The sequence below is a fragment of the Sciurus carolinensis genome, chromosome 6 (genome assembly GCF_902686445.1).
Source record: "Sciurus carolinensis chromosome 6, mSciCar1.2, whole genome shotgun sequence".
Lineage (NCBI taxonomy): Eukaryota > Metazoa > Chordata > Mammalia > Rodentia > Sciuridae > Sciurus > Sciurus carolinensis.
In genome coordinates, this window is record NC_062218.1 from 52,575,639 (window position 1) to 52,598,041 (window position 22,403).

General features: G+C 34.0%; 1 protein-coding gene across 2 annotated transcripts in view; it reads left to right on the forward strand.

Annotated features, from left to right (window-relative positions):
* Rnf180 (ring finger protein 180) overlaps positions 1-22,403 on the forward strand; it is a 279,148-nt gene that overhangs the window by 236,178 nt on the left and 20,567 nt on the right. For both annotated transcript variants that reach the window (XM_047554697.1, XM_047554698.1), the window contains exon 7: positions 7,342-7,467. In XM_047554697.1, coding sequence (XP_047410653.1) covers positions 7,342-7,467 — 126 coding nt within the window. The remainder of the gene's footprint in view (positions 1-7,341; positions 7,468-22,403) is intronic.

Here is a 22,403-nt window from a genome sequence, read left to right on the forward strand (position 1 = left end):
TATTATTGACTGTTGCCATTCTGACCAGAGTGAGATGAAATCTGTGTCATTTTAATTTGCATCTCTCTAATTTCTAGAGGTATTGAACGTTTTTTTCATATATTGAACATTTGTATTTCTTCTGTGAAGTACCTGTTCAGTTCCTTTGCCCATTTGTTTGGATTATTTGGTTTTTTGGTGTTAAGTTTTTTGAGTTCACTATAAATCCTGGAGATTAATGCTCCATGTGAAGTGCAGGTGGCCAAGATTTTCTCCCATTCTGTAGGCTCTCTGTTCATGTTCAAATAAGTGCTTTAGTTTCATGCCATTCCATTTATTGACTATTGATTTTAACTTTTGTGCTTCATGCATCTTGTTAATGAAGTCAGTTACTGAGTGTGTTTGAGTATTGGGCCTACTTTTTTTCTAGTAGGCACAGGGTTTCTGTTCTAATGCCTAGGTCGTTGATCCACTTTGAATTTTGTGCAGGGTATGAAATAGGGGTTAAATTTCATTCCATAAGAGATGGATTTCCCATTTTCCCAGCACCATTTGTTGAAGAGGCTATCTTTTCTCCAATGTATGTTTATGGTGCCATTATCAAGTACAAGGTAACTATTCATGTGGGTTTGTCCCTGTGTCTTCTATTCTGTTCCACGGGTCTTCTTAACTATTTTGGTGCCAATACCATGCCAATTCTGTTACTAAACTCTGTAATATAAATTAAGATCTGGTATTGTGATGCCTTCTGCTTCACTTTTCTTGCAAAGGATTACTTTGGCTATTCTGGGCCTCTTGTTTTTCCAAATGAATTTCATGATTGCTTTTTCTATTTCTAAGAAGAACATCATTGGAATTTTAATAGGAATTACATTAAATCTGTATAGCACTTTTGGTAGTATGGCTATTTTGATATTATTAATTCTGCCTATCCAAGAACATGGGAGGTCTTTCCATCTTCTAAGGTTTTCCTCTATTTCTTTCTTCAGTGTTCTGTAGTTATAATTGTAGAGGTCCTTCACCTCTTTGGTTACATTGATTCCCAAGAATTTTATTTTTTGAAGCTATTGTGAATGGAATGTTTCTTTTAATTTCTCTTTCAGTTGATTAGTCATTGGAGTACAGGAATTCAATTTATTTCTGGATATTAATTTTGTATCCTGCTAGTTTGCTGAATTTATTTGTAAGTTCTGGGAAGATTTCCAGTGGAGTTTTTTTTTGGGTCTTCTAAATATAGGATCACATCATCAGGAAACAGATAGTTTGAACGACATGGGTGATCTTTCCATCTTCTAAGGTCTTCCTTCTTTAGTGTTCTATAGTTTTCATTGTAGTCTTTCACCTCTTTCATTAGATTAATTTACAAGGATTTTTGTTTGTTTGTTTGATTTGTTTTGTTTTTTGAGACTATTGTGAATGAGACAGTTTTCCTAATTTCTCTTTCTGCTGATTCATCATTGTTGTATAGGAACACAGTTGATTTCAGGGTGTTCAATTTTGTATCCTGCTACATTGCTGAATTCAATTTATGAGTTCTAGAAGATTTCTGATGGGTTTTTGGGTCTTTTCAATATAGGATCATGTTGTCATCAAATAGGGTTAGTTTGAGCTCTTTTCCTATTTGTATCTGTTTAGTTGCTTTCTTCTAATTTCTCTGGCTACAGTTTCCAGGACTGTTTGATAGAAGTGGTGAAAGAAGGTATCCCTGTCTCATTCCAGTTTTTAGAGGGAATCCTTTCAATTTTTCTGATTTAGAATAATGTTGGCTTTGGGTTCATAATATATAGTTTATATAATGTTGAGGGTTCCTACTATTCCTAGATTTTCTAGTGTTTTGAACATGAATGGATGCTGTATTTTGTCAAATGTTTTTTCTCCATCTGTTGAGATAATCATGTGATTCTTGTCTTTAACTCTATTTATGTGGTGAATTACATTTATTGATTTCAGTATATTGAACCAACCTTGCATCCCTGGGATGAAATCTACTTGATCACTTTGCACTCTCTGTTTAATATGTTTTTGTATGCAATTTGCCAGGATTTTAAGAATGTTTGCATCTATGTTCATCAAGGATATTAGTCTGATCTTTTGTTTCCTTGATGTGTCTTTGTCTAGTTTTGATATCAGGGTGATACTACTTCATAGAATGAGTTTGAAAGGGTTCCCTCCTTTTCTATTTCATGGAATAATTTGAGGAGGACAGTGTTAATTTTTCTTTGACAGTCTAGGGGAACTCACCTGAAAATCCATCTGGTCTTAGGCTTTTCTTTGTTGGCAGGCTTTTGATGGAGTCTTTAGTTTCATTGTTTGAAACTGATCTGTTCATATTTTCTGTGTCCTCCTGATTCAATTTGGGTAGGTCATATGTCTAGAAATTTGATGTCTTCAAGATTTTCTATTTCATTGGAGTATAAATTTTCAAAATAGTTTCTGATTATTGTCTGTATTTCAGTAGTATCCTTGGTGCTATTTCTTTTTCATTACAAATTTCAATAATTTGAGTTTTTTACTCTTTCTCTTCATTAGTTTGGCTAACAGTTTATCAAATTCATTATTTATTCAAAGAATCAACTTTTTATTTTATTAATTTTTTTGTTTTGTTTTGTTTATTTCTATTTCATTGATTTTGGCTCTGATTTTAATGATTTCCTGTCATCTACTGCTTTGGGGGTTGACTTGCTGTTCTTGCTTTATGCTTGAGATGTAATGTTAGCCATTTATTTGGTAACTTTCTATTCTTTTAATTAATGAGCTCATTGCAATTAACCTTCCTCTTAGAATTGCCTTCATAGTGTCCCAGAGATATAGGTGTATTGTTATTCTCATTTACCTCTAAGTATTTTTTTTATTACCCCTGATTTCTGCTATTTGTCATTCTGTATCATATTATTTAGTCTCCAAGTGTTAGTGTAACTTCTGGTTTTTATTTTATTGTTCATTTCTAATTTCATTCCATTATGATCTGATAGAAGGAAAGGTATTGTTTCTATTTTTTTTGTGTTTGCTAAGAGTTACTTTTAAGCCTAAGATATGGTCTGTTTTAGAGAAGGATTCTTATGTTGCTAAGAAGAAAGTGTATTTAGACATTGATGGATGAAATATTCTTTATGTATCTGTTAATTCTAAAATATTAATTGTAGTTTTTACTTCAATAGCTTCTTTATTTAGTTTTTATTTGGTGGATCTATCTAGTAATGAAAGAGATGTGTAACTGTCACCCAGTATTATTGTGTTGTGGCCTATTTGATTCTTGAAATTGAGAAGGGTTTGTTTGATGTATGTAGATGCTCCATTGTTTGGGGCATAAACATTTACAATTGTTATATCTTATTGATGTATAATTCCCTTAAGCAGAGTGAAATGAACTTCTTGGCCCCTTCTGATTAACTTTGGCCTGAAGTCCATGTTATTTCATATGAGGATAGAAACCCCTGCTTGTTTACAAGAGCCATGTAAATGATATGCTCTTTTCCCCATCTTGTTACTTTCAGTCTGTGGATTTTTTTGCCTATGAGGTTGGAGATAGCATATTGTTGGTTCTTGTTTTTTAATCCAATCTGCCATTTTATGTCTTTTGATTGAAGAGTTTAGCCCATTTACATTCAGTGCTATTATTGAGATATGATTTTTTTATTCCCTATCATTTTAATTTATTTCTGGTTTTTAATTGGAATTAGTTTCTACTTTGATTGAGCATTGTTCTAGTACAGTACTTCCCTTTGATGGTTTCATTTTTATTTTTCATTTCTTCATGAAATATTTTATTCATTTTATGTTTTGTAGTCTAAGCTTTCTAGTTGTGAATTCTTTTAACTATTGTTTATCATGGAAGGTTTTTATTTCATCATCAATTCTAGAGCTTAATTTTTCTGGTATTGTATTCTTGGCTGGCATTGATTTTCTTTTAGAGCTCTGTATATATTATTCCAAGACCACCTAGCTTTGAGGGTCTGGGTTGAGAAATCAACATGATCAAGATTGGTTTCTCTCTAAAGTGACTTGTCTTTCTGTCTAGCAGGCTTTAAAATTCCATCCTTATTCAGTATGTTAGGCATTTTCATAGTAATGTGACTTGTTGTGGGTCTGTTGTAATTTTGTATATTTGGGGTCCTGTAAACCTCTTGTATTTGATTTTTCTATTTCATTTTTAAGATTTGGGAAAATTTCTGATGTTATTTCATTGAAAAATTGTGCATTCCTTTGGTTTGTATCTCTAAGCCTTCATTTATCTCAATAAATCTTACATTTGTTCTTTTCATGTTATCCCATATTTTTTGGAAGTTCTGCTTATGGTCTTTTAGTATCTTTCTGCATGGTCAACTTTATTTTCAAGATTATATATTTTTTATTTATTGCCTGAAACCATTTCATGTGACCTTATCTGCTGGTGATGCTTTCCATTGAATTTTTAATTTGGATTTTTGATTCCTTCATTTCTAGGATTTCCACTTGACTTTTTTTTTCAGAATCTGTATCTCTTTATTGAAGTGATCTTTCACTTCCCATATTTTCTCTCTGAAAAAAATACTTTTTTTTTCCTTACTTCATCCTTTACCTCACAGATCAGTTTAATGATGAACTTCCTAAACTCCTTCTCTGACATTTGTTCCACTGGGTGGAACTCTTTTATTGAAGTATTTTGATTTCAGGGTAGTTTGTTCCCTTACTTTTTCATGTTATTTGTGTGTCTCCCCCATCTACCAGTATAGGTATAGATCTGAGGCAGTAGTTTATAGTGTCCCTAAAGTTTTCTATTTGGGAGAGACAAATAATAACAACAACCAGTATAAATAATATACAGCATTAAACCAAGTAGTTCCTTCTATGACATCTACAATTTTAATTGTCACAATGAACAGAAATCATGTGATCAGTTATTGCTCGCTGTAAAAACAGTTTACAAAAGGGTTTATAACTTGAAGTGGTGAACAGTGTTAAAACAGAAGTAATGTTAGATGGTGATGGTTATTTGAGAGGAGGAGAGTATATAGAAGTAAAATATTAAAGGAAGAGTGAATGAGAAATCAATACAGATTGACTGTTAACAGACAAAATAGAGAAAGAGAATCAAGGAAACAGATAAGTGAGAAAAAAAGAAAAGAATATATATATAAAATAATACAAAACAAAACCAAAATATATTAATCAAACATCCTAGCCCTCAAAAGACTGGAATCATGGATGATAACTGCTTTTAAAGAATGCTAGAATGAAAAAAAAAGGAGACAAACATATGTGTGTGTATGTGCGCACGTGTCTACAAACCATTCTGCTCAAAAACAAAAGAAGGAAGAAGAAAGTTCATGATGAAAGGTAAATAATTGTTTCTATTAGAGTTCAAAAAATTCTTGGCTTCCCTTCTCAGCAGTGTTATGTGGGGTGGGCTGGAATATGATGTCTGCTCCACCCCCAGGATGAAGTCAATGGAATGTGAGAGCAAATCCTAGAGAGAGTTCCTAGAGGTGGGGTTTAGGTCTAGGTAGGCTGCAGGTTTTTCGTTTAAGTGGTGATTGGTCTGAAGAATTTAATTCAGTGTGCTTCCAGGGTCCAGCAGTCTCCTGTTTGTGCTGGGTGACCCTGGGTTCTACTTGTCCCGCAAAGGAACCAATCCTTTGTCCCTTTTATCACCTGCACACTCTGAGTTTCTGTCTTTCAAGTAAATCCTCGACCTCAATCACTCCCACCCCCTCCCTTTCAAATTACAGAACCAATGCATCCCTCCCAGTCAGTCCTGTTAGCTGCTGAATTGAATGCAGAGGGGAGTCATTTAAACCCCTGTCTGCATCTGACCCTGTCCTGGACACTCTCTGTGTCATGTGATGTGAGTTCACCAGGCCCAAGTTTGCCAAGACACAGCCCACACAGCCACCCAGCCCCATGAAGTGACTGCAAAATGATTCCTTTCTCTGTCTGTGGGCAGCTTTCCCACACAAGGATAGTGTGTAGCATTCCTTTTAGGTTAGTCCCACAGGCAGTGTCTTTGATCTCAGATCTCTCCATACCCAAATATGCCATAGGCCTCCTAAAAACGCAGGTTCCTTTAATTCCTTCCACTTTGCTCTCAAGGGGACCACCCCATCTGGTGCCACTGGGGATTTGTTCCCTAGTTTATTATATTCAGCCTCCTGAGTCCCCAGTCTGCTTTGAATGTTTACTGGGAAGTATTACTTCCCCTTTTTATTTATTTTTTTTACACACCTTGCTGAGAAGCTGCCTATATGCTTTCTTGGTTTCATACCACTGAGCAGCCAGAAAAGTGACCTCCTCTATTCCACCATCTTCCCAGAATACCCAAGTACTTTTTTCCCCACCTTATATATGCCTGAATTATTCGTTCATGGGTGTAGGCTCATCAAGGTATTTGAAGCTTCATCTTAGAACATAACCTTAACTTGCTTAGAGTAGTTCATTTTTTATATCGTTCCTATTGTTGAATGTAAACTGTGAATTAGTTTTCTCTTTGAATTTCTTAAGAATTAATCTAAGGTAGTGATTGGGAAAAATAAGAAAATGTAATGCTGAAGTGCCAAGCTTGAGGAGGTGTGTCAGGAGATAACTATGGGATGAAAGTAAGAGGGGTTGACTGATGAAAAGCCTAACTTACTCTCAGGTCAGTTACCAACTCTGCACTGACCGAAGAACTTTATTGAATGGTGTGACACTGATCTTGACTTTCTTTCTTTGGCTTTTATTCAGAGACTCCACTCAAGAGTAGATTATGTGTAGTCTCTGACCAATCTGTGTATACTTCAGATGAATACCCTTTTTAAATCACTAGCAAAACTTCTGAAAGGTTGAGAATTTATTTTTAAATTTTTATAACTTTCCAATCTGCAACATTAGACTCAGTAAGATGCTCAGTACTTCACATATAGAATAGAATAGATTATGAAGTAAAAAGTTCTACATAAAATGTTTTTTTGTTCTTACTCACTCCCAAGCCCTGCTTTCATTCTAGCTATTCTATTGCTACACCTATTACAAATGACTTCCCTTTTATCATCCACCTGCTTATTTACATATTTTAGTCTGTAGTTTTCTAAAAAGGAGGGCAGGGATTATGTTTACTTATCATTGTATCCTGCATACCTGGCATAGTACCTGATGTCAAAGCTACTCAGTAAACATGTTCCTTGTATATAAGTATATCCAAGTTTCTTCATATGTGACTTTGGGTGAGTTATATTTGTTTAGAATTTTAAAAATCCTTTTGAATTTTTTTCTGAATCTACTTTTGCCTTCATAGATTTAAAGAGATTTGAATTTATTATCAAAATAACTGTAGCAATCACCTATCATGTTCTTTCCATTTTACTCCAATTAATATTTAAGATACTGTTTTCTTTTGCTTTACTCTAGAACTGAACAATGCTACAAAAACATTTTTTACGAAAGAATATTTGAAAATTAAACAAAGCTTTCAGAAATCCAGCTCTGCAAAATGGCCTCTACCAAGCTGCAGAAAAGCTTTCCATCTTTTTGGAGGTAAGGAAACTAATACCTAACCCCTCCCCTGTCAAAAAAAAATTCTGGTAACTTCGTCGATTTGTTCTTATACCTAATTTCTTCCTGTCTTAGAAATGTTAGTTGACATACATTTCTGTATTAATCTAATTTATGTAATGATTTTGCCAAGTATCTCCTTACTAAAAGTTACAAATATACATATAAAGAAAATGAAGTCTATCCATTGAAAAAAATTTGAGATAAACCAAGATTAAATTGACTTTCTTGGGGAGAATAACAGGGGAGGAGGATGGAGAAAGGTTGATCAGTAGGTTCTAAGTTACAGTTAGATAAAAGTAAGCAGTTCAGGTATGCTATTACTCACACTATAATATACTGTATATTCAGAAAGCTAGAAGAAAAGATTTTGCATGTTTTCACAATAAAGAAATGGTAAATGTTTGAGGAGACAGATATATCTAACCTGATTTAAACATTATACAATATATGCATGTATCCAAAACATAATATCATATCTCATTAATATGTATATCAGTTAAAAATTCATAAAAAATAAATTGACCCATTAGTAGTTAATATATAGATGATAAACAGGTATCCCAAAAGTATCAGATTTGATAAAAACTGTATTTGACAAAAGCACTAGCACTCTTAAAAATTTTTATTAATGCAGTTATCATAAGGTAAATTTATTTAGTTTTAATATCTTATAGTTGTAGGACAAGTAGAAAGTGACAGAGCCTTGATATAGAGGGTGTCACAGAACTGTACAATGGTCTGGGAATACAAGTGTCTAGGTTCAGGTCTAAGTAGCTATATGATTTCAGGGATGTCATGAAAATTCTGTTTCTTGTCCTCAGACCTGTAAAGTGTAAATAATTTTATCTGCCCCACTTAATTAATATACTAGTTGTAATGAGTGAATGAACTAATGGGAAAGCACATTGTAATTTGTAATTAATTTACTACATAAATATATAAAATTATCAAAATAAGGATAAGGCAGTGTCTTATGCCTCTTTGAGCTTAAAGAATGTGTTACTGTATGACCATACCACATGGATATAAAATATAAAGTCATATTTTATAAATCCATGGTTTTTAAGAGCATGAACTATTGTGCAGTTTTAGTATTTACAACTTGCGATATTATGGAACCTGATAAGGAAAGTCCAGATAGGGGACTCATGATCTTCAGAAACAGGAGAACTTCTACATAAGAAAACAACAAGATGATACAGTGATGACAAAGACCCAAAGCAGATACATGCAGAGCCTGTATGGTGGAGGCAAAAAATAAATTGATACACTAAATCTCTTATGTTTGAAGGAAATAATTTAAGGACCACTATAACTTTGCACAGTGGTTTGAATGCATAGAGTAGTTTAAGGACACTCTCTAAGCACATAACTCCTTACAATGTGGTTAGTAACTAAAAATGTTAGGTAGGATTTGGTATAAATAGGTTTAAAACATAGCCCAAAATATAATAGAAAATCAAATATCAGCCTTACATAAAGAATTCATACCAAAAGGAGAATATTTGCAATTTGGTTTTTGTTCTTTAAGAGGTTTCTTTGTATCCTGTCTTCTGCAGTATATTCAGTTTTTTAAAATACAATAATCCCACACTTTGTCTTTTTCTATTCTGAAGTAATACTGAAGCAACAATTCAAACAATTGCTCCTTTGTGATTTTTGTCTTATTTGTCCTTTGTGGAATAGAAGAGTGCCATAGAACTTGATTTTATAATACATTTTTATGGCGAGGTTCAAAGTAACTTTATTACATCATTCAATTTAAGAAGTATTTTAGTATCACGAGCTCAGCTGAACTGGGCAAGAACTGAACTGTCAGGTAGCCAAGTAAAGCAATAGGCCAAAAAGGATAGAATTAAGCTTTAAATCACCTACTACAATGGCATAAGCAGGAGTCTAAACCTAGAGGAAATGCCTATTCCCCTTTTCCATTTTCTCCATGGAACAGTACATTGATCCAGGGTCAGGTAGAGCAGAGCAGACATAGGGATTGACTCACTATACAGAAACTAAGTTTCCAACAGTTTTATGGATCCTGGAGTCAGGGGAGAGTAATATGGAGGAAGTGCCACTAGTTGGGGAAAAAAACTAGGTATGGAGTCACAGTGGAGAAAAGTACCCTCAAGGTATCCTCTTCTAATTCCCCTAAAGAGGCCTTAGCAGAGGCAACTGAAAAGACCTCTGCCCAAGGTCTCAGATAAAAGAACCGAGGAATGAAGATGCTGTGAAAGAGCATTCACTGGCTTCGCCACTCCTTGTGGAAACTGTAAATGCTGCTTGTGCACCAAGTCTGGCATGGGAAGGGCAGCTTTCTGCTGTGAGGTCTATCAGTTACATTCTTTGTCGCTGTCTGTGGGTAGGCCTATAAAATCATACCACAGGATTGGGAACCAGATCTCTCAATTACCAGTATTATTGAAGCACCTTCTATACTTCTTTGTTTACCTCTTGCCTCCCCGTAAATTTATTATTTATAAGTTTATTTATCATTTCTTTATACATACACATATATGCTTAATCAACATTATTTATTTTTTGCTTCTTTTGAAATTTTGCAGTGGTAACAATGTACATATTCCACATATGCTTTGTCACTCGGCATTAGGTTTCTCAAATCTATTCATTTCAGTAAATAGAGCCACATTCATTTATTTTTTACTGCTATACTGTAGTCGATTCTATGAATATACTAAAATTTATCCATTTTCCTGTGAATGAATTGTCTGACCTTTTCATTATTGTAAACAATGCTGTTCTAAACATTTTCATATCTCCTGGAATGTAAGAGTTCCTATGGAATAAATGCCAATAGAAACTTGCCAGGTCATAGAAAAAGTACATCATTAAACTGATTACCTAAACCAAACTATTTCCCTAAATGACTGTACTGATTTGTCAGTACCTTTCTCTATCATATTTCATCTTTTCAATCTTTTAGATTTTGCAAGTCTGATAGCTATAAAACAATATCACAGTGGGTTTTTTCTTTTTGAAAAGTCATGTAATTGAAAACAATATGAATGTATAAAGAGGACATCATCTCAAATCACTGGGAAAAAAAAGTAGTCAATAAATGTTATAGAGATAAGTAAAGTAATATCCTTGCCTTACCTCATATACCATGATAAATTCCATATGTACCAAAGATATTTGTTTTAAATAACACAACCATTAAATAATGAGAAGAAAACTTGAAATTTTTTTTCCTTACAAATCTGGATGAAGTTAGCAAGAACTATCTAACCTTTCATGATTCAAAATCCCTAAGTCATTAATGATTTCACTGGTACTTTTTGTTACATAAAAATCATTTTTTTATGGAAAGAAGCATCATAAACAAACTTTTATAAAAGAAAACTAAGGGAGGTATTTACAGCTCATATCACAAAGAACTATCCTTCCTGACATGTAAATTGACAAAATCATAACCCTTTCAAACACAGAAAAAGGAAATAAAATTTGCTATTAATAAACAACAGGATAGTTAACTTCACTCATTAAAGAAGAGAAATGTAAATTAAAACTGTGGCTGAAAGACTGTTTTCTCTCTCTCCACTGGCAAAAATCCAAAGTTAGCTAACATACTCTATTGTTAGGACTCTGGAGGGGAAAGCATTTTATCATGTATTCTGAGAGCCGTGTGTTAAAGTCACCCAGAATTATTGTGTTGTGGGTCTGTTTGATTCCTAGAATTGGGAAGGATATGTTTGATGTACATGAATGCACCGTTTTGGGGGGCATAAATATTTACAATTGTTATGTCTTCCTGAGTTATGGTTCCCTTAAGCAGTATGAAATGTCATTCTTTATCCCTTCTGACTAACTTTGGTTTGAAGTTCACTTTATCTGATATAAGGATGGAAACCCCTGCTTTTTTACTGAGTCTGTGTGCCTGATATGTTTTTTTCCATCCTTTCACCTTTAGTCTGTGGCTGTCTTTTATGAGATGAGTCTCTTGAAGGCAGCATATTGTTGGATCTTTCTTTTTAATCCAATCTGCCAGTCTATGTCTTTTGATTGATGAATTCAGGCCATTAACATTCAGGGTAATTATTGAGATATGATTTGTATTCCCAGTCATTTTGGCTTATTTTTGTGTTTTAGCTTGGTTTCTCCTTTGATTGGCTTTTCCTTTAGGGTAGGTCTTCCCTTTGCTGACCTACAGTGTTGTTTTTCATTTCCTCACAGAATATTTTGCTGAGAATGTTCTTTAGTGCAGGCTTTCTTTTTGTAAGTTCTTTTAACTTTTGTTTATCATGGAAGGTTTTTATTTCATCTCCAAATCTGAAGGTAAGTTTTGCTGGGTATAAGATTCTTGCTTGGCAACCATGTTCTTCAGAGCTCGAAATATGTTGTTCCAGGCCCTTCTAACTTTTAGGGTCTGGGCTGAGAAATCTGCTGATACCATATTTGTTTCCCCCTATATGTAATCTGATGCTTTTCTCTTTCAGCCTTTAAAATTCTATCTTTAGTTTTGGATGTTGGGCATTTTCATTATAATGTGCCTTGCTGTGGATCTATTGTAATTTTGTGCATTTGGTGTTCTGTAAGCCTCTTGTAGTTGATTTTCCATTTCATTCTTCAGGTTTGGGAATTTTTCTGGTATTATTTCATTGAATAGGTTGTTCATTCATTTGGTTTGTATCTCCGCCCTCCTCAATCCCGATAATTCTTAAATTTGGTCTTTTCATACTGTCCCATAGTTCTTGGAGGTTTCATTCATGATTTCTTACCATCTTCTCTGTTTGGTCAACTTTATTTTCAAGATTATATATTTTGTCGGGCTGGGGCTGTAGCTCAGCAATAGAGTGCTTGCCTTGTGTGTGCAAGGCACTGGATTTGATCGTCAGCACCACATAAAAATAAATAAATATTTTTTAAAAATTCTGTCTTCATTGTCTGAGGTTCTGTCTTCCAAGTGAGCTAGTCTGTTGGTGATGCTTTCCATCAAATTTTTTATTTGGTTTATTGTTTCCTTCATTTCAAGGATTTCTGTTTGTTTGTTTTCCCCCAAATCTCTCTTTGTTGAAATGATCTTTTGCTTCCTGTAATTACTCTTTCAACTGTTTATTGAAGTGATTGTTCACTGCCTGCATTTGCTCTCTCATCTCATTTTTTGCTTCATGAATCATTTTAATTAAGTATATTCTGAACTCTTTTTCTGACATTTCTTCTACCATGCTGTCATTGGATTCTATTAATATAGAATCTTGGTTTGTTTGGAATATTTTCTTCCCTTGTTTTTTCATGTTGTTCATGTATCTTCCCCTCTAGCAGTACAGATCTGGGGTACTGCAGTTTCCCCACTATAGGTTTATAGTGACCCTCCAGATTTCCAAAACTTCTTCTTTAAGGGGGAGACCAATATTAGCAGCACCCTGTACAGACAATATGCAGCCCTAAACCAAATAGCCCCTGTGAAGATGTTAACAATACTGTCATAATGAACATAGGATGAGTTCAATTATTATCTACAGTATAACAAATAGATTTGCAATGAGGTCTACAGTTTCTAATGGTGGACAAAGAGGATGGGGAGGGGTGCAGGATGTAATGTTAATGGGATAAGAAAAGAATATATAGAAGTACTAGTTCATAGGAAGAGTGAAAGCAGAATCAAAAGAAGTTGGTTGTTAGCATGAGAAAAAGGAGAAAAACACTCTAAAGAACAGGTAAACAAAAAAAAATAGAGTTAGAAAAATAAAGAAATAAAAACTTAAAAGTTTTCAAAAAGGAGGAAAAAATCTAAAACTATAACAGTCATACACTATTCAAACCTCCCAGTCTTCAGAAGCCTGATTCATGAAAGGTACCTGACAATGAGCTTCCAGTCTCCAGCAGGTGTCTCAGGATGGAACTGGCCCCACTTAAAGATGGCAGCTTCTGCTTCCAGGATAATCCATGACGGCTTCCCTGGCTTACAAACATGTTGGCAAATGGGGAGCTACAGCATGGGGCATGGGCGCTGAGTCCATGTGGTGTGTGGTTGGTTGGGCGGGGGTCCTACAGTCCTGGCTGTTGTTCCAAAATGGTGGCAGCCACTTGTAACCAAACCTGCAGTTACTGTGACAGTGGACTAGCAGTCAGCTGACAATCTGCTGGCGATCTGTGGGCAATCTGCAGGCTACCAGCAAACAATAGGCAGGTGTACCTTGGGTGGCGGGCGATGGATAGTTGAAAGGCAGGTGATGGGCAGGCAAGAGGCAGGCAAACAGGCAAATGGCAGATGATAGGCAGCAGTCAGTGAGCAATCTACACTCAAAAAGTAGTCGCTATGCTGGTAGACTGCAGGTGATAAAGGTGGACAAATGGGGTAAAAAACAGGGGATAGATAAGTAGCAAAGACTGCCTCACAGAGAAACAGATTTTCCTCTGCTTGAAACCCAAGTTACAGAGTGACAAGGAATGCAGTCTCCCTCTAGTCCACCATCTTGGATCACAGTGGGATTTTACTTTCCATTACTGTGATTATTAATATGAATTGAACCTGGCTTTATCTAGTTTCTTCACCTTTTAAATATCTGTTAACAAATTTTATACTTTTCTATGACATTTTTGTTAAGTTTTAAAAGTCTTAAAATATTTATCTGGTGATTACTTTTTCTGTTAATTATATGAATGGCCACTCTCTTCTTTGTTTGAAGTCTTTTTATTTCATTATGTCTTTTAATGTATTATGGTTCTTCATTTTCTTCATTTTTATAGTTTGTACTGTTTAAAAAAATTTCTATTCTCAGGGTCACAAAGATAATTTCCTATATATTTTTCAAATAGTTTTAAAGGTCTTTGGAATTGACATGTTATATTGTTTTACGAACTTATTTTTTTGCTATGTGGCATGTAGATATCCAATTTCTTTGTGGTTTTTTTGCTATTTAATTTTTTTCTACCACCATTTATTAATCATTTCTCCATTGATGTATGGTGCCAATCTATCATATTTAAATTCCCATGTGCTCTATATCTGAGGTCTTCATTTGGTTCCATTGGTGTATTTGCCTATTGTTATATCAAATATCAAACCTTTGTAAGTTTTTAAATCTTCCCTCTAGCTTGTTTTGTTTCATAAGTATTTTAGCTATTTTGGGACCCTTTGCTATGTTATTTGTCTACCATGTTCTACATTGTAAGAAATTCTTAACTTTGATGTAACTGAATCAAATTCTTGCTTTACAATTTGTTTTAAAATTTCATTTTAAAAAGTTCTTCAACACTCCCAGACCACACAGGTTTTCACTTAGACTTTTTCTATGTTTACATTATGGTTTTACCTTACACATGTAGGTCTTTGTCTAGAGTCTACCCTTATACTGTGTTACAAAAGGTTCACATCTTTTTTCAAGTAAAAGCCCATTTTCCCAAATAGTTATTATACAGTATTGTTACATTTGTAAAATTACTTACTATTGTCTTATAGAAATATAGTTTAATGTGGGATTATGATCGCATATTTAACAACCATACTAAATTATCTAATTAAGTTTAATATTTAAATGGTCTTAGGTGCTTTCAGTGAATATAATCATATAAATAAATACAGTTTAATATCTTTGTTAAGCTATGTTTAAACTGAACAATTAAACATCTAATGCATATATGCTTTTTTTTCTCTTTTATCTTGATGAACTTTTTGAGCTGGGATTTCTGTTTTATTTTGAACAAAATTAGTAATAGTAGCAGCCATAATTTTAAATGGAATGCTTTAATATTTACCATTCAGTATAATTATTTTTTCTGTGTTTGGGGTAGATACCCTGTATTAGGTTTTAACAAAGTTCTCATCTATTCCTAATTTACTAATTTTTTTCTTGAATGACATTTTAGATTAGTGAATTTTTTTAGCATTGCTTGAATGCTGCATATGACTTGACTTCCACACTGTATTAATGCACTGAAATTATATTACTGCATTAGAATTGATTTTCTTATGTTGAATTCCTGCTCTATCTCTGGGATAAACTCAGGTTGGTCATTTATATTCACTGCTAGATTTGATTTCTAGTATTTTGTTTCAGAATTTTACATTTTTATTTATGAATAAAAGTGTATCTTTTTATACTATCTTTGTTTTAAATAGAAATGTGTCTTTTTCTATTTTCAATTTTGTTGGGATAATGTTTTTATATATTTAATATCTTTTACTCTCTTCTTCAGCTATTATTACACTCTCTTTGTATTATTATTTTTTTACACATGCCCTATTTTTTTCCCTCCCCCCAACCCCACTGCCATCCCTGCCCTGGTCTTGCCATATATTCATTGATTTTATTTCCTTTTAAATTATCATTTTTTAAAATTGACTATTAATATCTTCATGGTTCTATTTTATTAGTTTCTCTTCTTAATCAAATGCTTACCTTTACTTTCTGGATTTATTATTGTTCTTTTTGTACCATATTAAGATAATTTTCTAAGTCATTAACTTGTTATCCTTTTTACCATCTTCATTATTTAACACTATTAACATTTCCTCCCATCACATATTTTTGTTAGTCTTCATTTCTAATTTTTCTTGTCATATTAAATTACACAATGATTGGGGCATCATGATTCAAAATAATGTAATTATACAAAATCAGGATCATACTGGAAAATGAGGGTCTGTGAGTTATCACTACTCAGCAAACCATGCCATCTATACTATGTTAATAGGTTACCTAAGAAATTTATTTTTCAGTTCAGTTTTTTACAGTTGGTGGGAAGAAATAAGGTGGGAAAGGGTATCTCTAAAAAAATAAAACATTCCAATAAATTACTTTGGCTCCACAATTTTATCCATACACACACACACACACACACACACACACACACACACAAATTGAATGTAGATTTCCTAACCAGTAAAACTCACATAAAACTCTTCTTGAACTCACCCACAAAACTAGCTCACACTTAACTGTAATAGTCCTATTCCTTTTCATCCTGTGAAGTACTATCTTGATACACTAATGAGAAAGCAGACATGTTTTAATTCTTTTCATCTTAAAGATACATATTTCATTATTTACACATAAAATGGGTAGTATAAAAAGGAATTAAAAATATTCTGAAAAAATGTGAGCTAGCATTATCCATCTTACATCAGGTCTAGTTGCACTGATGACTGTGTTAGTCTTAGTTCGTGCCCCTGAGTATCTACTATTTCTATGCATTACATCCTGTTTATTACTAACCAATTGTCGTGGTTTCCAGTCCTGCCCTATGAACTTATGCCCTAAGAAACCATATGTGTGTGTGTGTGTGTGTGTGTGTGTGTGTATAATGTACTATGTCATTATGTACAGAATTTTGTGTGTGTGTTTGTGTGACATACACAGATACATAAACAAAGCAAACTAGCTGAGAGGTTTTATTAAAATCTTTTTGCCAGAAAGGGGGGAAAAAAAAGATGAATTCCACATTGTTGATTTCTGTTTTTTTCTAAATTCAGCTCAAAGAAATCAAAAGAAGAAAATCAGGATTTAAAAATTCATGTCCTAGTTTTTCTGGCCGTTAACAAATACATGCAGCTGAAATGCAGGTGTCTGAGATATATTTATGACAAGCCCGTCCATTTCTCAGGAAGGCCAAGGGGAATTGTTTTATTTGGTCATTAGTTTTTCTGAAAGTGTTAGATTGGTTTTGCAAGTTTAAACATGTTCAGTATAAATCAAAAAATATCTACATGGAAGAGAGTGCTAGACTCCAATAGAAAACAAAGCAGCACATACTCAAAAAATAGGAGTTTGATTGTAGACCAGAAATATGCCTCCTCAGAAAGTTAGAGGTAAGTTGGAGAATTTTAAAATGTGCTGTAAACTTGGTGCTGCCTGTTAGCAGAAGGTATATTAGCCTTTACACTTTCTCTGAAACTGCAACAATTTTTTCACATAAGTTTTTGAAAATGCCTATGAATTCTGAAGTGTCTTTTTCTTTCTTTTTATTGTGGCAGAATCAGGTTATTTTTGCTGAGATTCACTTAAGGAGTTTGAAATTTATTTCAGAAGCAAATACTGTAACAAGATCTGCATTGTCTAAGCTACTTTTTAAAAAAATCATTATATGCTATTCCACTAAAATGTGAATCATTGATTCTGACAGAAAGAATGCATGTGTAACTTCCCCTGCCACTTTAAGAACAACCTCAACAATCACATTCAAAGACAGACTTCTACACTTCTTATTAGAAGCAGTGACAGGGAGTTCACCACCATAAAAAGTAAGCTTATCATCTTAACAAATAGACAAATTTCTGTGTTGAATTGAAATGTCTTCTCACAATGTTCTTTTATTGGTTCAAGTCTATTTTAATATAATCTTTCTCTACTGACTATACTTCACATATGCAGACACATAATAGCACCCCCACAAGTCTTTAATCTGCACACTAAATCCACATTCCCTCAGCTGTTCCCAGTGGATTCAAAGAACCTTATGGCTGGTTTCAGAGATACAAAACAGGCTAGAAATTATGTCCTCTGGGTACTGATAAACTGAGGATGTAATGCCTGGAAATAAATACTTCGAGGTAAAGAACTGTGATTGACAGTGTCATCAGTGAAACAAGCACCTGGTAAGGGTTGTAAAGCTCACATTTATTTGGGTTTCCATTTCTTTTCACATTACCCAGTGTTATTTTGGTTTGGGGTCACTGAATTCATGATCTGTCTAAGGCTAACTGAACTATTGTTCAGTTGAGCAGTGGACTCAAAGTATCTTTATTTGCTTCTATATTAAGCTTATACAAATGAATTATAATGCAAATTATAATGCAAAATATAATTCTCAAATATCACCACTTCATAAATATTAGTTATTTTTAAAATTACTAGCAGTATTTTATTCTCGATCCTCCTCTTTCATTTCTTCTTCCTCTTTCACTCACACATACAGACACAAAGTTCATTCTCTTCATTGTTTCATATATGTAGAATTTGATTAATTCCATATGAAGTTGGATGTCAGTAGGAAATGCTGCCTTGTAAAACACTTTCATATATAACATAAATGCACACATGTGTACATGCATTAAAAATCAACCCACTGACCCCAGGACCTCTGAGATTAACACAGAAAACAAATTCTCCTTGTGAGAAAGGATAATCCTGACCTTAGCCCTAAGTTCACTATTTTAATGCTTTGTCCTAGTCCTAATGCTTTCTCTCATGATCCTGCAGAATTAGATGACAACAAGTTTAAACGTTCAAATATGTGATAAGGTGACTGATGTTGTTCACTGGATTATTGAACCTTTTGATGACTAGAGGCTAGAAAGGAAGTGAAGGAGCTCACCATAGGCAGACTCACTGAATCATTGATATCTAATAAATGTATTGTTTAATTCTTCAAAAATCTTCACAAATGTTCACACATTCTAAATTTTGACTACTGTGTGACTGCCTTGTTGTAGCAGGCATCGTGGAAAACTGTGGTCAGACTTGGGCTAAAATATGAAGATAGAGGAGGTGGGTATTAAGTGCCTTAAATGATATGATAGAAAACCTACTGTGTTTCTGGGAGCACTTGAAGTGACTTCATCTTATTCTATAATCATGGTGAGTAGAGTACCCTTGTGAGTGACAGTGGATACTCAGCCCTAGCACATAGAAATAGGCCATGCAAAGGTACAGTAAGGGTGAAGCTGGGTCTGTGCATTGGCTGCAGGTTATTCTTCTTGTCCTTAACCTTTTATCCCAAATTATCAGAAAATGTTATGAAAAACTATAGAGGGCTTCTTCTGTCCTGTAGGCTTGTTAAATATTTGAGAAACAGTGGCAAAAATGAGTTCAGGGCTGTTCTCTCCTACTTCAGCACTGGAAAAGTAGCTATCTCATTTGATCAAAAGCAATAGAAATGGCATTGCCAGATGAGAAGACCACAGTAAAGGGATACATGGGACCAGATTCTGCGCATAACAGAAAATAGCCATAGAACCCTGAGGAGTAGGAGTTATAAAGTTTATTGCTCCTGTCAATAGCACTGGAGATTTCTACTTCAGAGTAGGATGTAGTAAATCATGTAATGTCAAGCCATAATTCTCTATGGCAATATCTGAGAGAATATGATAAATTACCAAAAGTCATATTTATAAATAAATCAGAGAACTGTGAAGTTCAAGACCAGATGAATTAAAATTCCAGTATGGTAAGAGCCCCCTATGAAAACAAATATTCCCAGCTGTTTGTCCCACTGGACATATTTTCTGAGTCTTGGAATTATCTGAGGATCAGTTCTATCATAGGTAGAAAACTCTATAGGGGGAAGAAAAATAACCAGAGGTTTTGATAACCATGTGGACTGACATTCAGATTGGAAACGAAGTCTAACCATACGGCCACCATGAGATATTTGCTAAGAGTTATGGCAGTAACAAGACCAAGTTGATGGCTCACAAAGGCAGAATGAAGTCTTTCCAGGCTCATAGTTTAAGAATCAAACTCTTCTTAAGTGAGGGACCTGTAACAAATTCACAGTAAAAGTCCACCTTAAGACATTCGTTGTATTTTAAAGCCATGGAGGATGGAAGGCTAGTGAACAAAATCCATCTTTGAAAAATAGAACTTTCATATTAGAGGAGCTAGAGCTCTGCTGAACTGTTAACCAGACAACCCAGAGGACCATGCTCAAGTAAAAGTCAAGACCTGAAAAAAAAAATGCAAATGACAATGAAATGGAAAAACACTACAAGTTTCCAAGTGTCCCCCCTAGTGCACTACATAATGCTTTGGAGATAAAGTTCCATTAAAGAAATGAGGCTGCAATAAAGACAGTATAGAACATGCCTAAGGCATTTGAACTCAAAAGTTGACTAAGTCTAATGAAAGCTGTGTCCCCCAAACCTTATTAATTATTGGATCAAGGTAATAAGCCTTCTTACCCTGACAAAAGAAAGGCTCGGTGAGAGAAGAATGGAGGAAATTTATATAGAAGGAAATGAGAGGGAGCGGGGAATGAAAAAATGGTGGAATGAGACAGACATCATTACCCTATGTACATTTATGATTACAGGAATGGTATGAATCTCCATCGTGTACAACCGTAGAAACAAAATGATGTACCCCATTTGTGTACAATGAATCAAAATGCAGTCTCTAAAAAAATTTTAAAATAAATAAATAATTTTAAAAACAGACTCAACCCTCTCTGGAGAGAAATAATACCAACTTAAATCTCTCAGACCCTTTATACAGTAAAATTTAAGACATGCAAAAAATTAGGAAAATGTGACTAACAATCAAGAGATAAAGCACAAAATAGAAATAGATCCCTAGGTTATCTAGATGTTGGAATTATCAAATGGTGGAATTATCAAATGTCGCATTAAAGTAACTATTAGGGGAAAAATTCTTCCTTTCTGCTGGAACCACCATCTTCCAATAATTTGCTAAAATGAATAACACAAAGAGAAGGAGGAAAGGTCACAAATTATGTTCTCTAGGCCTTTTAGAAAACATGGAATTGGGGCTGGGGTTGTAGTTTAGTGATAGAGTGCTTGCCTGACACATGTGAGATGCTGGGTTCAATCCTCAGCACCAAGTAAAAGTCAATAAATAAAATAAAGGTGTTATGTCCATCTACAACTAAAAAAAATTTAAAGAAAACATGGAGTTGTTCCTTTAGCCACATACATGGGAATCTACCACAAAGGTGATACTTCCGACATCAAGGGAATGCATACTGTTCAAAAAGAAATGCCTCACCAGTGTCACCATGACAAAACTGGAAGTGTACACAGTGTTACCCTGCATGCTGTTGTCATTGTTGTAAACAAAGAAGGGCAAGATTCTTGCTAAAAGAATAAATGTACCTACTGAGCAAATTATGTACTTGATAATAACCAAGATAGCTTCCTGAAATACAGGAAGAAAAATAATAATTAAAAAAAAAAAGCCAAAAAAATGGCCCTGGGTTCTACTGAAGCATCAGTGTGCTCCATTCAGAAAAACAGAAAGAACTAGTGGAAAGGAATCTGAGATGTTTATTCACTATGAATTCTATCATAAGAGATATAAAAAATAAAACCTACTTGACTATAAAAATATTTTTCTTCATTGAGAAGAAGTGTGGTCTTCCCCTTCTGCAAAGAAATATTTAAAGCAAAATTTTCAAAAAAAAGTCAGTGAAAATAAAGAAAAATATGAACAGAATACATAAAAGAGACATAAAATGTCAATTAAAATGGAAGCTATGACAAAGACATTCTGGAACTACGAAGTACAATATCTGCATTAAGAATGTATTAGGTAGACTTCATAGCAGATTGTGTGGAATGCAGTCTGTTGAATATGTACAATTGAAGTCCTTGAAAGGGAATAGAAAGAAGGGAGAATAAAATAATAAATGAAAAGATTGTTGTCAAGAATTATCCAAAACTGTTGAAAAACATCATCATCTATTGATAAATTTCAGCATGACCTAATTAGGATGATTAGAAAGAAACCATATCTAGAGATATCACAAACTACTGAAACCCAAAGATAAAGGAGAAATCTTAAAAACATACAGGGAAAAAAATAATGTTACTTTCAAGGAAATAAGCAAGGATTACTGGTCTCTGAACAGAATTGGAAAATTGGAAGTCAGTGGAATAACATCTTTAATGTGCTGAATAAAAAAAAAAATCTAGTAACCTACAATTCCTTTAGAAACAAAGATGAGGAAAAAAAATAAAAGTCATGTTCAGGCATCCAATGGGTGAAGGAAAATGATCTCAACAAGGAAGAACACCAGAAAGGGTGATTACATGAGTAAATGTGAATAAATGTTATCTATTTAAATCAACAGTAGCGGCTGGGGTTGTGCCTCAGTGGTTGAGCACTTGCCTAGCACGTGTGAGGCACTGGGTTCAGTCCTCAGCACCACATAAAAATAAACAAATAAAGGCATTGTGTTCATTTACAACTAAAAAACTTTTAAAAAATAAATCAACAGTAATC